This window comes from Phocoena sinus, chromosome 10 (genome assembly GCF_008692025.1).
Source record: "Phocoena sinus isolate mPhoSin1 chromosome 10, mPhoSin1.pri, whole genome shotgun sequence".
NCBI classification, from domain to species: Eukaryota; Metazoa; Chordata; class Mammalia; order Artiodactyla; family Phocoenidae; genus Phocoena; species Phocoena sinus.
The window spans coordinates 38,632,344-38,648,830 of record NC_045772.1 but is presented as its reverse complement, the minus strand read 5'-3'; the positions used below and the strand labels follow the sequence as shown (position 1 = coordinate 38,648,830).

Here is a 16,487-nt window from a genome sequence, read left to right as displayed (position 1 = left end):
GCTGTGCTTTATTCTCCTTTTCTACTTTTGGGTCACAATTAATTTCCTCACTCATTCTTTCTCTTTTTCTTTGCTTTTAGCCACTGGGGGAAAAACTACTGCCCTTAAGGGGATCACACTGTTATTAATGAATTGTTTTATAATTACTTACTGCTTTGTCTCTCTGTTTTGAGGGTAAGGCCTGTCTCTTACTCACTTAATAGTTCCTGACATACAATAGGTGCTCAAAGAATTTTGCTGAATTTTGTTGAATATTGATTGTATACATATCATCACTAAATACAGAAGGAGTGGGGAAGGTATCTATCTTTCTCAATTTGGAGCACTATAAAAGAACAGTGCCTCCTTAACTCCCTGACATATACTGTATTCCATTTAAAAGACTAAAATAAAGTATATAAAAGAAAATGTATGAATAAGTTATTCCAAAAATTGGACTGCAAATGACCAATAAGAAGATAATCTATTTTACTCATCGTCAGAGATGTGCAAATTAAATAAATGTTTCTGGTCAGTTAAATTTGCAGAAATTAAGAAAATTAATATCCAGACAGGTGGTGAAAGTTTGCACACTTGCTGTGACTCCAGATAATAATGATTTATTAATTATCATTAAAATAAAAATTTTATAAAACCATTTGACTCAGTCACACTATTGGGAATTTAACCTGCAGAAATAAAAGTATTGTTATGGAAAGATATTTGAGTAAGAATGATTACTGCATCACTGATAGTAATATGAAAAAAAAGAGAAACAACCTAAATGTTAATTTATAGAGGGAAGGCTGAAGAAATATGCTATATCCAAATTAGGCAACTAAAAAGAAAATAATGGTACAGATTATTGTTATTAACATGAGAAAAATCAAGATACAGAACATACACTTTTATAAATGGAAATAAAACGCTGTAGTGGAACACATCATAATCCTATTATAATATTTTTAAACTAATAAGAACAAAACAGACATTTTAAAACTAAACCAGCTAAAACCAGGAGTAACAACTGATTCCAGCAGCGTCAAAGCTGGGTTTCTTATGCATGGGAGAAACTGTAGGACTGCCCATGAGATAGCTCTTCAGAGAGCAGAGAGCTCAGGCCTCAGCCCAGAGGTTTCTGTGTGTTTCCGCCAATCTGGCAGCAGCATAAGAGCAAGGAGGGTGGAGTCGGATCCTTGGGAACAGCATCACTTCTCTTTCCTTTTCCTACTTCTGGGTTCTCAGTTTTATGGCAGACCATCTCTTATGTACCCAAGATACATTCTGAACTTGTACCAGAAGTTGAAGCTTCAGTTGAAGGTTATCTGTGCTCAGATATTTTTCTACCATAGCTATTAAAATATCAGCCACAACTCTAAACTACAAACGCCAAACAGACAAGACATATCAGTATTTGAAAAATTTTTGTTAGCGCTGTTTTGTCCCTGGAGATAAACTGGAGTAGATGTGGAAACTATACCTATGTATGCTGAGGTGGACTATTGAATTTGTTATTCAGATAATTTCTAAAGACTATCTTCTTTTTACTGAAATATCCAGATATTTAAGACAAAATTTATGTTTGACCTGCATTTTCCAGGTAATTGCCTTGATTCTATGTTACTTATGGAACATAATTGGGGTTTTTCTTATTGTAGGCAGATCCTTATCTGCACTATTTTGCTGTGAAGATCAGGGTAAGAAAGTAGTCATACAAGGCAGCAGATATTATTAAAAATATGCTTGAAAAGAAAGTTTTGAAACAGATATAATGCAATTAGGTTGCTTTAGCTAATTTCATAGCTTTAGAGATCTGAATTGGACTAGCTATACTGTAGTGTTCTAATGACCTGTGACCAGTGACAGGAGTATGCAGTTGGGTAAAGTTTCTATGACAAGGCATCTTTCTCAGACTAATAGCCTAATAACCACAGCATTAAGAGTTTTAAAAGGTTCTCTCCTATAGTCTCAGCGAAGTCAAAGAGAGAACTCAGCTCTCCCTATGGCTTCTGAAAAAGGATGTCTGATGAAACTCTTTCAAATTACTGAATAGCCTGGCTAATCCTGCCTGTCTCTAATCTCATACTCTGAATCCATATTTCTCACCATCGTAAGCTTTCCAGCTATTTTTCAGATAACCATACTTATATTTGGAGTGAATTGATGCTTTTGTAATGGTAAAACCGTGGCTGAAATGTATCTCTCTGTGGATATCCTTAATTCACTTAGAATATGTTATTCCCCTTAATGATTCAAGGATTCAAATATTTCAGTGGTAAAGAAAGTGCATTTTATGTTCAGAGGGAATATCCATTTACCTCTCGGATGCCTTGTGCTTCGAAAGAAGAAAAAACTGAGATTACATGAGATTTGTATCTTTTCTGTGATACTACTCATATTTTCTTATCTAAATTCTTTAATAATTAGTTTTTTTACATCTTTATTGGAGTATAATTGCTTTACAATGGTGTGTTAGTTTCTGCTTTATAACAAAGTGAATCAGTTATACATATACATACGTTCCCATATCTCTTCCCTCTTGAGTCTCCCTCCCTCTCACCCTCCCTATCCTACCCCTCCAGGCGGTCACAAAACACCGAGCTGATCTCCCTGTGCTATGCAGCTGCTTCCCACTAGCTATCTACCTTACGTTTGGTAGTGTATATATGTCCATGCCTCTCTCTCGCTTTATTGCTCTTAAAAATCAAAATTTCTTTTTAAAATGCATAGTTTTCAGTACCATTATATACATATTCATTCTTTAAATTCTAATCTATACCCAATTCTATGGAAACTGAATTAACATGACTGAAATTAATTGTAGTGCTGTATTACTTAGCAACAGTATGCTCTTTAGACATTTCCCCCCTCTCCTGGCATTTTGGTACTTACTTGGAGAGTTTAAGTCAATATTTACTTTCTTTTCTGAAGTGATATTTCAGATACATTTAAGATTTTAATTGAGTGAGAGATGTGAGCTCTACTTTTTGCTTTCCTGTTACGTTATACATACATTATTTTAAATCTTGTTTCTAATTACATAAATAAAGGATAACCCATACTCATTATTTTAGATACTACAATTCAGGTATTTATCATTTGAAATTGATTTGAATTGGTCTGAAGTAAATGTTACTTTTGTACAATATATGTAAAATGTGTTTGATAAATATATGGTATAAATTAGATTTTGCCAACACTTCAGTAGAACACATATTTGAACAACTAAAACATTCGTATGAAAAAGAATGCTGTAATTACTTTGAACACACAGAATTCCTAGAGAGCCATTAAAATCAGTCCAAGCAAACTCTTAATATGAACATCCTATTAACACTTGATTGAATTACTGGATATACTTGAAAACAAAAGAATTTACTCACTGAATTATTCTGAAATTCGTCCTTTTCAGCATTTCTGGATAAGTAGCATCTTTATCCCATTAATCCGGATTAATATCTGTGCATAAATGTTGCTTATTTTTAATGTACTTGTACTCAAAATGTATCTGTAACGTTTAATTTAAAGGTCAGTTGTGCAGATAATCCTTTATTTTCCTCTTAGGGACAGATCATCATTAAAGAACATTAATGTAACTGAAACATCATTGGAGTTTTCAGATTTGGACTATAATGTTGAATATAGTGCTTATGTAACAGCTAGCACCCGATTTGGTGAAGGGAAAACGAGAAGCAATATCATTAACTTTCGAACACCCGAAGGAGGTGAGTTCTTATGGATGTAGGCCAAGTAAAAGAATATCATACTCAGAAAAAAAATGTGTCAAATATAAATATGTCTCATTAAACCTAATATCTGTCACGGTTACATGCAAAATTGCTTTTCGCTCACGCTCTACCTATGTGATGTTAATCTCTCTGTGTCTCAATTTCCCATCTGTATTATGGAAACGATATGTTACCTACCTCACAGGGTCCTTATGAGGATTAAATGAATTTATATTTGTAAATGCACTCAGCACAGAACTCAACATTTAGTAAGCATTTAGTGTTTTTAAATGAAACAAAGTAAAACGCATGAAGTCGGCTCTCTGCCTTTGTCCTCTATTATTCAATTTCAAAATTGCAAGTTAAATTAGAATTTCATATTATGCATTCTATATCGGAAACTTGTCATAATGTTGTTTTCAAATCTAGGGCAGTAGGCATGTTTTAGAACTGGGATAGTGTTTTATGAGTAAGAAATCCGTCTGTCTCTGCTTAGATATTGCTATGGTAGAGTGTTACGGGGATGGCCCAATGAGCCTTGTGGATTTCATTTCTGATTTCTAATTAGATATTATTCTTAGTTTTTAAACAATTATCATAACTAATCAAAGGCAGGTAACATTTGGAACATTTCACACATATTTTAGAGACACAAGTACAGTTTTTTGTTCGATCATTTGTTTTCTAGCACCAAGTGATCCTCCCAAAGATGTTCATTATGCAAACCTCAGTTCTTCATCAGTACTTCTTTTTTGGACGCCTCCTTCAAAACCTAATGGGATTATACAATATTATTCTGTTTATTACAGGAATACTTCAGGTACTTTTGTGCAGGTAAGACCTGAGTTTTCTCCTGCTTCTTTACTTACATCCTTCAGCTCTGTTGATAAAGACTTGGCATGGTAGAAAAAGTTGCTTATTAGAATTTTGTGTAGACATTTTGTAGAACTGCCATTGACATAGAAAAATGTGGTGGAGAAATAAATACATTTTAAACTGTCCAAGCATGCACACATATACTCAAACACACACATGTTTCTCTATCAGCTTCAAATGTGTTACCAACAATGAAGCTGCCACCTTTTAAAAATTCTGTATGTAAATATGGCCCTGAGTGCCTCTTCTCCAAGAAGTGTTCACTAGAGAGTTAATGGTTTCATTTACCCTCAATTATTTCTCAGCTAAAAAAAATTTCTTTCTGTTTGTATATAATATAAATAGTTTTCATGTTTGGATGTGTTTGTGTGTTTTTCTTCAATTCTAAAAATATTTTCAGTTGTTAGCAGGAGGGCTTATCATCATCATCATCATCGTCATTGCTTCGTATCAGATGTAATGAAACTATTAAAATGTGCTTATTTAACTTGAGGTATGCAAGGTTATAGGGTCGCACACTTTGCAGATGGACACTTTCTGAGATATGAACAATAACAGTTATAAAAATAGCTAAAGTGCATTTTGTTTAAAGAAATAGTTTTAATTTTTCAGCCAAATTCTTTTATTTCTCCAAACTGTTTCACAGAACTCTAGTAGATGAAAAGATTAAAACTGGACTGGTTGTGATTGAATCAGGAATGGGGAGAGTTGGAATATAACTTGGAAAACACTAATTTAGAAGAAATACTGCAATTCACAGAATATGTACCTTACTGATACGGACTGTTGACTGCATGTTGATTATGACTCTGACCATTATTAAGTGTTTGCATCCTTTTAAGCAGAAGGAGGATAGAGATGAGTCTTATTAATTCTAAGTTGCCTAATTCCATTTGTGATTAACAACCCATGTGTAGCCGCTAGAGTTCTTGTGAGCAGAAATCTCTGGGACTAAAGTATGACTTGATTTAGTACAGTTTAGGCTAATGAATAAGGTCAGAGCAGAACTTTGCAAGCTATCTTAAGCCTTACTCAGCAGTGAGTAAAAGACAGTCCAGAGTTTGGTTCTATTTTTATATTCTGCTCAAGGCCCTCTCAGAGTGGGACTGCATAAGAAAAGAGGATCTGTTTGTTTAACTCTGTACATCAAGCAATTTTTGCTCTTCCTTTTTGTTCTGTATTTGGGGAAGAATGGGGATCAGTGTGCAATTTTTTTTTTTTTTTTACCACAATGTGTTCACAAATTTAATAATGTGTCATTATGTCATAGAGGCCATTCAAATTGCAGATTTTTTTCATGCATTTAACCAATATTCAGTATTCGAAATTCAGTAGTTCTGAATCTTAGCAAAGGTTTTGCCTCTGTACAGTTTACTTTATGGCTTGTCTCTGATTCAATTTTGGTTCTCTTTGTCCACATCTAGGTAATCGAGTATAAATGTTTAACTATGATTTCAACATGATTTTATGAACCTTCTTATTCAAACCTGAGTATATAATATGATACCATTTGCAATTCATCTATCTTAGAAAATGTAATCTTTTATTAAATTATCTTAAGAGTGCTTTTAGGTGTGACAGCTGCAAGAGGGCACACAGGCTAATGATGTTAAAACATTTCTTATATTTCTTGAAGTTCATCCGTGCTTTAGTTTATTTCTGAAGTTAACGTTAAATATAGCATAAAAATCTTCACTACCTAATTTTCTATTTTGGATTGGTAGAATAGAAGAAATCCTCAAAATGAAAATTATATAGCAGAATAGATGTAGAGCTGTTTTCTTCCTTCTCTTTCTTCTTCCCATAGAACTTTGTGGCATATCTCATGCATGGCACATCATATTCTGCTTTCTATTCCTGGTATCTGCTACTTATCTTAGCTCCCTCATCCCATAGCAAATAACATGAAGAAAAGAGTTGTGTGTGACGCTTGTCTTTCCATCCCCTGAAGTCCTCTGGTACAGTATGATAATGCCCAATAAATGTTTTAATCATAGAACATAAAATTCTTATAACAGATCAACATTATTTTCAGTACTTAGTTATAATTTTGGAGCACTTGAGTTTGTTGTGAAGTGATCTTTCCTTCTTCTGACTTTGTGGAATTTAATCTCTTTGCTACTACTTGGCAATACATCTTGTCCCTCCTCCAATTGTGGTATATTGTGTTTTGTATAGTATATTAACTCTTCTACATTTTAACATTTACTCACTTATGTCTCCTCAGTTTGCCTGACATAGTGTCTTTTATTAAAAAGTGTTAAATGAGTACTGGCTGATTAATCAAATTTGAGAAGTTTTTACTAAATACCTTCTGACTGCATTCATATACACAAAGAATAAACCTTAATTAGATAGTTTGAGCCACAAGACATTTTTTCCAAAAATAAATAGATGAATGGAATAATCATCTGGATAACTGGTATAATTCTAAATTTGTTACATGTCTGTGCATGTTTACTCACACTCAGCATGAATAACTTCTGGGTGATTAAAAATAATTTGTTACTTAATACTGTCATCAAGGTAGGTCATAGGTAGTCGGAATAAATTTTATAGCAAAGAAAAGTCAAAAAGCTCTATTAATATTTTAAGAGAGAATTTATGTAAGCCAGTTATGCCATGTGTAAAGTAGATGTGTTGGAAGATATTAAGTTCACAGATCATATTTTATGTGAGATTAAATATGTTTTAACTTGTCTGTTCCTAAATAAGTCACCACAAAAGTAAAATAGATCTTTTCTGACACTTACTCTCCCCCACTCCCTATACTGGGAAAGAACCACAAAAATTTGCTGAATTTAGTCTGTTGATACATTGCAGAACCACGATAACTATAAATTTTAGTCAAATTGATTATCCTGTGTTACTAATTTTCATGAACTTTTTACTAATTATCAGTTTTTTATCGTGTGCCAGAGATGGTATTGTTTTATATGCTTTATATTATCTAATCCTCAAAAGCCCTCTGTGAAGTGGAAATGATTATTCCCATTTTACAGTTGGAGAAGCTTTGTGATCAGATGATTTATCCAGAGCTGTTGCCAGAATTGAATGCAGGTCTTTGGATTCTAAGGGCTTTGTGCAGATTGGAATGATTCAGATTTCTCAGTATAAGTAGACATTATTATAAAATTATTCATACTTAATTCATATTTAATTACCTACGTGACTTTTTTAAAAGTCTGTTTTCCTTTATTTTAGAATTGATTTTGACTATGTGTTTTGTGTTTAAAATTTGGTCAAGGAAGGGATGATTGTAATTCCTTAATTATCAAAAAATGCCTTGGGACAAATATAACTAGGGTCATGCAAGAGAATTTTAAAATTTCTCTTACTCAGCACATATGAGAGTGTATCCAGCTGCCTTCCCATTTCTCTACATGATTGTAGAAAAAAAGAGGGTCTATGAAAGATAATAACCATTTGAGTTCATAGAAAGAGGTGAACACTTTCGTAATTCCTACACTGTTAACAGGAAGAAAACACTTAAAATTTTTATAATACTCCCAAACTTGTTTAAAAATATATAGTCAATGTTTTGAAAAATACTTGAATGTTTCATAAGGGAAACTGACACTGGTCAGCACATTGTAGCATTTCCAGTTCACCACTAGACCTTCCTCACTGCAGCTAAGCTTGGAGTTTCTGCTACTCTGTATGTTGATTTAATAAAACTGCTACCATCTATTCCTCTTTTAGTACAAACATATTTCCAGTTTAATTATTGCAATAAAAAAGTTCTTTGTTTATTTTCCTCAAAAATTAACATATTAAAATACTGAGGCAACCAATCCATGAATAATAATTACTTTGAAATGCTCATGTATACTAAAAATATACTCTGAACAATTAAAACAATATGTTTATTTTTCAGAATTTTACACTCCATGAAGTAACCAATGACTTTGACAATATGACCGTATCTGCAATAATAGATAAACTGGCAATATTCAGCTACTATACATTTTGGGTAACAGCAAGTACTTCAGTTGGAAATGGGAATAAAAGCAGTGACATAGTTCAAGTATACACAGATCAAGACAGTATGTAAATGAAAAGCATTCATTAATGTTTAATAGGATTAATTTAAAACTTTATTTCAGAATCTTTTTCTATTTGTATGTATTGGTAATAAAATATGTGTTTTATTTAGGCACATTTAACCAGTCATAGAAGTTTGAAAATGCATTTAATATAGCTATAAACCTATTACAATAGTAACAGCCTTTTCTATTCCTGAAAACTGCTACCATCCATTTATAAAAATTCTGTCACTTTCATTGCTTCGAAAGATGTCACAGCCATCGGTTATGGGCATGGAAAAAACCGTTGCGTATGTGGATGGATTTTCCAATACTTAATATCCATTTGCTCTAGAAATGACATTTTTTTCTCTCTAGCAACTTGTTTCCTTTTCAGTCTTTGAACCCACAAAGGATTTTATGCAGCATCTTTGTTCTTACTGTGTTTGTGACTAATATGTCCAAAATATCTTTTTTTTTAACTCTGGAAGTTTCTCATTTGTGGCTTCTGCAGAATCCTGTTTGTGTTGAATATTCAGAAAACTATAATGACTGAAGCTCTTCCTGTTTTTTAGGTTTCAGTTTCAAGAATACGATGATACATGGATCATTGTCTATTTCTTCTTGTGGTTGTTTCTATGGTCCATTATTTTTTAAAGATTAGTCCTCTTACTGAGAAATGATACTGACCTAAATTTCTGCTGAGAGTAGAATTCTATGTGTATTATTTGAAGATTATAAATTTGACAGATACTTTAAGTATGAAGAATGAGTGTTCTCCCTGTTGTTGGAACAGTCTTTTAAATTGTTTACTCATTGATCAGCAGAGTAGATATGATATGTGGAAATACAAGTTTGGGGAGTCTTTAGCAAAAATGTTAAGTGCAATTTGTGGTCAATATCATTTCAGGAATTCTTTAAATGCAGATCTCTCCCAAGATTTTCACCAACCTATAACGTTTTATCAGTTATTATTATAGCACCATGAATAATAAACACTTACTGTGCACTGTTCCCAGTGAGAGGCCCTGGATGACTTCATATGTACAATAAGGATAATCTTTAGAAGAAAGAAACTAAAAGTATTGTTTAGATAATATACATTATCAAAATATTTAAATATCTGAGTATACATGCACACATACATGTGTGCGTACTCCTAATCTCATACACATAATTTCCATCACATACTCATAATCTCATATACAGACTCATAATCACCATCTTGTAGGAAGGAAAAGCCAAGAAAATATTGCATAAAACTGTTCTCACACGTATTAAAGGTGACAGGGTTTATTTTGAATGATTTTAATATAATTACTTAGAAGATATTTTGTAGTAGATGATGTTACCACATGTGGATTTAAATAATGTAAGAGCAGGTGATGTAGTAGTTGCCATTTCAACAGTTATCCTCCGGTTTGTGAATTTACTTATATTTTATTTAGGGTGACTGATGATTTTTATATTTTGCACATTACCTGTCATAGTACCTGAAGGAGTTGTTGGAAACCTGACTTACAAGTCCATTTCGTCAACTGCAATAAATGTAAGCTGGGGCCCTCCGTCTCAACCAAACGGTCTAGTCTTCTACTATGTTTCTCTGAGCTCACAGCAAACTCCTCGCCACGTGAGACCACCTCTAGTTACATATGAGAGAAGCATGTATTTTGATAATCTGGAAAAATATACTGATTATATATTAAAAATCACTCCATCAACAGAAAAGGGATTCTCTGATACCTATACTGCCCAACTACACATCAAAACTGAAGAAGATGGTAGGCTGGACCCTTTTATTGCCTATTAAGCAGATTGTTGATGTTTTCTTATTTATATTGCTTTCTGATAGAAAACATTATTCTTGTCACTACATAGATTCTGTTTGTTCTTAAGTAATTAGCCTTTCAATAAACACAGTAAGCTCTAAGTTTCTTAAAATTAAAATAATTACCTGTTGATAAAAATTAAGTCCCATTATTATTAAAGCCTCTTCTTCTTGATGCTAACTCACTTTTGTTTCACTTAATATTCTTTTTTTCTTTTATAGTCCCAGAAACTTCACCAATAATCAACACTTTTAAAAACCTTTCCTCTACCTCAGTTCTCTTATCATGGGATCCCCCAGTAAAACCAAATGGTGCAATAATAAGTTATGATTTAATTTTACAAGGACCAAGTGAGAATTATTCTTTTGTTACTTCTGATAACTATGTAATACTGGACGAGCTTTCACCATTTACATTATATAGTTTTTTTGCTGCTGCAAGAACTATAAAAGGACTGGGTCCTTCCAGTGTTCTTTTCTTTTACACAGATGAGTCAGGTAAGCCAGAATCCATATTTCTTCCAATGATTTCACTGTTGCAGCACTTGCTCTCTCTTTTTAAGGAACAGCATGGAAAATGAAAGGATATTTGATTGTCTATTTGTAACAGCCTGACAACTATTCATCTGCTTTGCTGAACATTTTTTTTTTAATGTGATCTTCAGAACAGGGTGTTCTGTTTAAAGCTACTTTGGAACTACTGAGTTCCAAGTACAAAAGCATGATTACTTCTGCTCTTTATTTCTGAAATTAAAATGATCAGTTTATAAATCTTTCTTAACTAGTGTCTTCAAGAAGCTAGAGTCACGATGATATTTTTCTGCTAAAAAATGTTATGAATATAAGTTTTATAATGTGTTTTCCTGCAGTGCCTTTAGCACCTCCTCAAAATTTGACTTTAGTCAACTACACTTCAGACCTTGTATGGCTGAAATGGAGCCCGAGTCCTGTTCCAGGCGGTATTGTTAAAGTATATAGTTTAAAAATTCATGAGCATGAAACTGATACTATATTTTATAAGGTAGGTTGATGATAACACTATATATTTATTTCAAAAATTTAGAAAGTCAATTAAAGTATTGACATGCAGGGGGAAAATGGACTGCTTTAATTAACACAAGGACCATCTTTTAAAAAAATCTTTTTGGTTTCCTACAACTTAAGGATGCTTGCAGAAAACACAGCAAACGTTTGTCAAATATGGAAGTGAAGTACTTCATATAGCGTTTTATTTAGAATTTATAACTTCTAGATAGCTATAAGTTAGGAAGTAATTGCACCATTTTGTTAATGCTGGAAAGTATACAGTAAATTTTTTCAGACTATTTAAAATCTGTTATTGTCTTAAGGGTAATATATTTCTACATTCATCCCCCTTACCCACAGGGGATACATTCCAAGACCCCCAGTGGATGCCTGAAACCATGAATAGTACTGAACCGATATGTACTGTGTTTTTTCTTATACATCAAGTTTAATTTCTAAAGTTTAATTTATAAATAAGGCACAGTAAGAGATTAACAACCGTAACTAATAACAAAATAGAAAAATTATAACAAACAGTAATAAGAGTTACGTGAATGTGGTCCCTCTCTCTCTCAAAACATCTTCTTGTACAAATTTAATGCCTTTTCTATCTTAACTAAGCACTTATCACATACTATGGCAATAACTTTTACAGTTTGAGGTACAACAGCAAAACTTGTACATTTTTCCCCCTTCTTCCCAATTTCATAGAATGTCACAGAAGCTTCATTTTCACCGAAGATCTTAGCGGCCTCAGCATATGATTACTTTTTCTTTCCTTATTGAGAACATTTTTCATCTTTTCACTTAAAAGAAACACTTTATGGCTTCTCTTTGGCATCTCTGAATTGCCAGCATCACTACTCTTGTACTTTGGGGCCATTACTAAGTAAAATAAGGGTGACTTGAACAAAAGCACTGCGCTATCTGACAGTTGATCTGATAACCAAAAAGGCTACTGACTAATGGGTGGGAAATGCTGGACAAAGGGTTGATTGATACCCTGGGCAAGATGGAGCAGGACAACTCGAGATTTCATCATGCAGCTCAGACCAGCTCACAATTTAAAACTTATGAATTGTTTATTTCTGGAATTTTCCATCTAATATCTTGGGACCATGGTTGACTGTGGGTAACTGAAACCGTGGAAAATGAAACTGTGAATAAGGGGGGACTATTGTATTTGTTGTTAAAAGAAGTACCAAATGAATGTTTTTAACCTGTTCAGAAAAGTGTTTATACTGGACTTCTGTTAACCTTTCCAGATAGCATGTAATCCCACACTAATCGGTCTTTTAAAATATATCATTATTCTTTTTCTTTCAATGCTAATTAGTTTCAATGCTAAATGCCCTTTCACTCCTCCATTTGTAGGTTTCAGAATCAATGAAAAATACCCAAAGAACTGATGTAACAAAGGGTCTCAAATATAGCTATATGATTTCTAGCATTTAATTGCCAAAATATGTTGTAATTAACTAGCATTTATTTGCGAAAGTGTTCTTATTTTTTTTCCAAAGGCAAATGAAGTACTGGAATGCTCTTTAGTTGCAGCAAGGAGAGTGCAAAAACTTTGCATAAACATTGTCCCCAATATTATATGCATTATAATTTATTACTGATGGTAAATCATTTTTATAGCATGTGTAGCTTAAAAAGTGAATAGTAAAAATCAGAAGCAGTGTGTAAGTTTATGTCATAAGGAATAATGCTTTTCTTTTTGGAAGTCAAGATATTACTCTAAAATCTGATAGGCTGAGTAGAATTCAAATTGTATTTCTTCATAAATGTGGAATCTGTTTCCCAGCAGTGTGAAATTTCATTAATGGTGCTGAGTCTCTAGCCCTCTAGTATCTATTTCTAGTCTAATCTTAACATTTTCCATTTTTTTTAACGTGCTTTGTCTGTATGGATCACTGGTAAATAGGTATCAAATGGGGAGGAAGGAATCATTTTCTATATTTCTATATTTTAAAGATAATAATCTTTATTATCCCAGGAATGTGATCATTCCTAGGATGAACATGTATGTATATTGAAGTGTGGATGTGTATGTGTGATCTTTTCCTCAGAACAGAGATCTCTACCATCAACACCGTTAGCACAGTCATGAATTAAGGACTCTGGCATCAAATTTTCTGGTTAGAAGCCTGACTTTGAGACTTATTGTTCTGCTTTAGGGCAGTTGCTTAAATTCTTATGACTCAGTTTCCTCAAGTGCAAAATGGGAGCTGTAAAGATACATCCACTAAAAAGTGAAGATTGTAAGGGAAAATCTATATAAAGCATTTAGAACAATCCTCAGCATATGATAAACGTGGTAGCTATTGTTTCTATATATGGTTTAAAAAAAAAGAACAAATTCCATTCAGCATTGTAATAGCACTAAGCCTGAAATGACAGTACTCCTCTACCTGAATATGAGGGTAGGTTATATTCTAAGAGTTTTAGACATCTGTTTTCTCAATAGAAATGCTACCATTGAAATTTCACTAGTAGCGAAGATATAATCTTTATACCATAAAGTATTAAATATATCCTTTTTGGGGTGGGAGGAGTAGTTTTCTTTTAAAATCTACTACTTTTAGTTATTCCTTTTTACATCTATTGTGTCTTCCCTGAATTTTCATAGCCTTATTTTCTTTCAAATTCCTTTAAATGTATCCTCGTGCCATCTTTTTTCCTTTCTCAACATCTAGTTTTCTTTATCTGCTTTCCTCCCTCTGTGTGGCTTTCTCTTTGAGTGTGTCGTCCTGTTTTCCTTTCTATGTTTTCAGCTACCTCTATGTCCCAACTGTTAGTTTCTTTTCTTTTCTTTTCTATTCTTTCAGATTGTATGTGAGTTCCTGGAGGCATAATAATTCCAGAACCACTTCAAATGTTCCTGCCATCTCAGTCAATCCAGTTTAATCCATTTGGAGATAAATAAGACCCAGGTCTGCTGGTAACTCGGGTCACTCACACATACCGAAAAAAAATTTTTATTCAGTAAAAAATTTCTGTTATGTTTGGCAATATTCCTTACTCATGTCTCCATCTTACAACTTACTTTGTCAGTCTGTCCACTATCCAATAAGCTACTCACACTTTTTATTATAATCTCCTGAGTTCAGTCATTTCTCTGGGTAGTTACTCACCCTTCCTAACCCAAGTCAAAATTTACCTGCTTGTGTTTAATTTCTTCTTAGAATGCAGTTGTTGGTAGAGTTCTCTAATTAATATAACAATTCCTTGATGACAGGGACCATGTCCTATATATCTTTTACTATCTATATAGTAATTGTGGAAGAATGAAAGAAAACAGCGTAATACAGTGAGTTCATAAAGTATGTCAGTGACTTGCAAGAGATTAATTTAAAATATGATTCTAACTGTGAGTGCCCTGAGCATTAGTAGTCTTGCTAAATTTCTGCCACTGAAATGTTTAATATATAAGTGAAAGTAGTTTATATTTCGGATTAGATATAATGCAGTATTCTTAAAATGCTACCACATAGGAGATTGTCTTCTTTTTCCATAGGGTAACTATCAATCTTAAGTGCTCTTTCTATTAGGACAATTCTCTTTGAATGAAGGCTTTATATTTGATGGTAAAATTTTCTATGAGAAATAATATCCTCTTTTGAACAACTGTGATAACTGTTCTTTTTTTTCATTTTCCTAAGAGATTGCATAAAATTAGAAATTTAGGAGTTGTCTGGGAAAACTCATAGTTTAAGCTTCATAGGAGCAGAGGTTCTGTTTCATTCACTGCTGTATTTCCAGTGCCTACCATACAATAGCTGATGAATAAATTAATTTACACAAAATGCTACTGAGAATTAAAAAATGAATTTAGATGAATTCAAGAAAAATCAAGTACCACTGACTGCTCTTAAGTTGGATTTCAATTGAGGACTTCAATTTTAGCCAATTTTAAGGAAGTAATCAGTATGTAATTCCAAGTAAAAATCAGGGAGACAAAATGAAAACAAAACACTTCAGCTTTAAAAACAAATGGCAGTTATGAGATTCTTCAGTGCTGAGAGGGTATCCAGTTCATCCTTGCTTTATCAGCTGAGCACACCCTGGGGCACACACACAAAATGTTTAATTTTTAAATTTTTAATAAAAAATACCTGTGCTTACTAAATCATAGGCTAAACACAGAAGACATAATTTTGATGTATTAAATATTTCTTCCAGTTATAAATAAGTTTTTTGATGATGCATTGTGACAAAGAATTTTATTTCTGCTTTTCAGAATATTTCAGGTTTGCAAACTGAAGCCAAACTTGTTGGACTGGAACCCATCAGCACCTATTCTATCAGCATATCTGCCTTTACTAAAGTTGGAAATGGCAATCAATTTAGTAACGTAGTAAAATTCACAACCCAAGAATCAGGTTAGATATGGATTTTGGATCCTAAAATGTTTGATTTTGTATTTTAACACTTTTCCCTTTCCTTTCTCAGTTTATTTGACTATCAATATTTAATTGTTCATTCAAAGGGAAGTTGAATTTCAGTGCTTTAAGGATAGGCTGGGTTGTCTTGTTTGCAATCAAATAGATACATATTTACACATGGTTTTTCACTTTGAACTGAGGAAGCTGAAATAAAAGACTACTTTAGGAACAAAGTAGGCTTCTAGATATATGTAAAAATTACCTACTTCTTAGTACCATCTGAGACAGCTGGGAAAAAAAAGAAATGAACCATTAATCACTTTTAACAGGTTGATTTATATTTTCATGAAAAAAAATCTGTAATTTTTTAAAGAAGATGTGTTGTGACATTTGAAGAGCACTAGTCAGTATGTAAGCTTTTACTTTCCCGTAGTCCATTTGTGACATGTGGAGGGGACTGTGAAGACTGAAATACCATCGCTCTAATTAAACAACTTACCTGTGTATCACCTACATGTCATAACTCAACTGTGTACTGAATAGTTTTAATTTATAACTGATTTAATGATTTAATACTTTTCCTTCTCTCAACTGGACCGTATTTTTTTTTTTTTTTTTTTTGCGGTACGCGGACCTC

The 16,487-nt window shown here is 33.0% G+C and overlaps 1 protein-coding gene across 1 annotated transcript in view; it reads left to right on the top strand.

The window, feature by feature from the left end:
- Window positions 1-16,487, top strand: part of LOC116761103 (phosphatidylinositol phosphatase PTPRQ-like) — a 206,463-nt gene that overhangs the window by 66,179 nt on the left and 123,797 nt on the right. Inside the window, 7 exon segments of the mRNA XM_032646871.1 lie at window positions 3,544-3,704; window positions 4,396-4,541; window positions 8,461-8,629; window positions 10,099-10,389; window positions 10,659-10,934; window positions 11,306-11,457; window positions 15,706-15,847. Of these exon segments, the coding sequence (XP_032502762.1) occupies window positions 3,544-3,704; window positions 4,396-4,541; window positions 8,461-8,629; window positions 10,099-10,389; window positions 10,659-10,934; window positions 11,306-11,457; window positions 15,706-15,847 (1,337 nt within the window).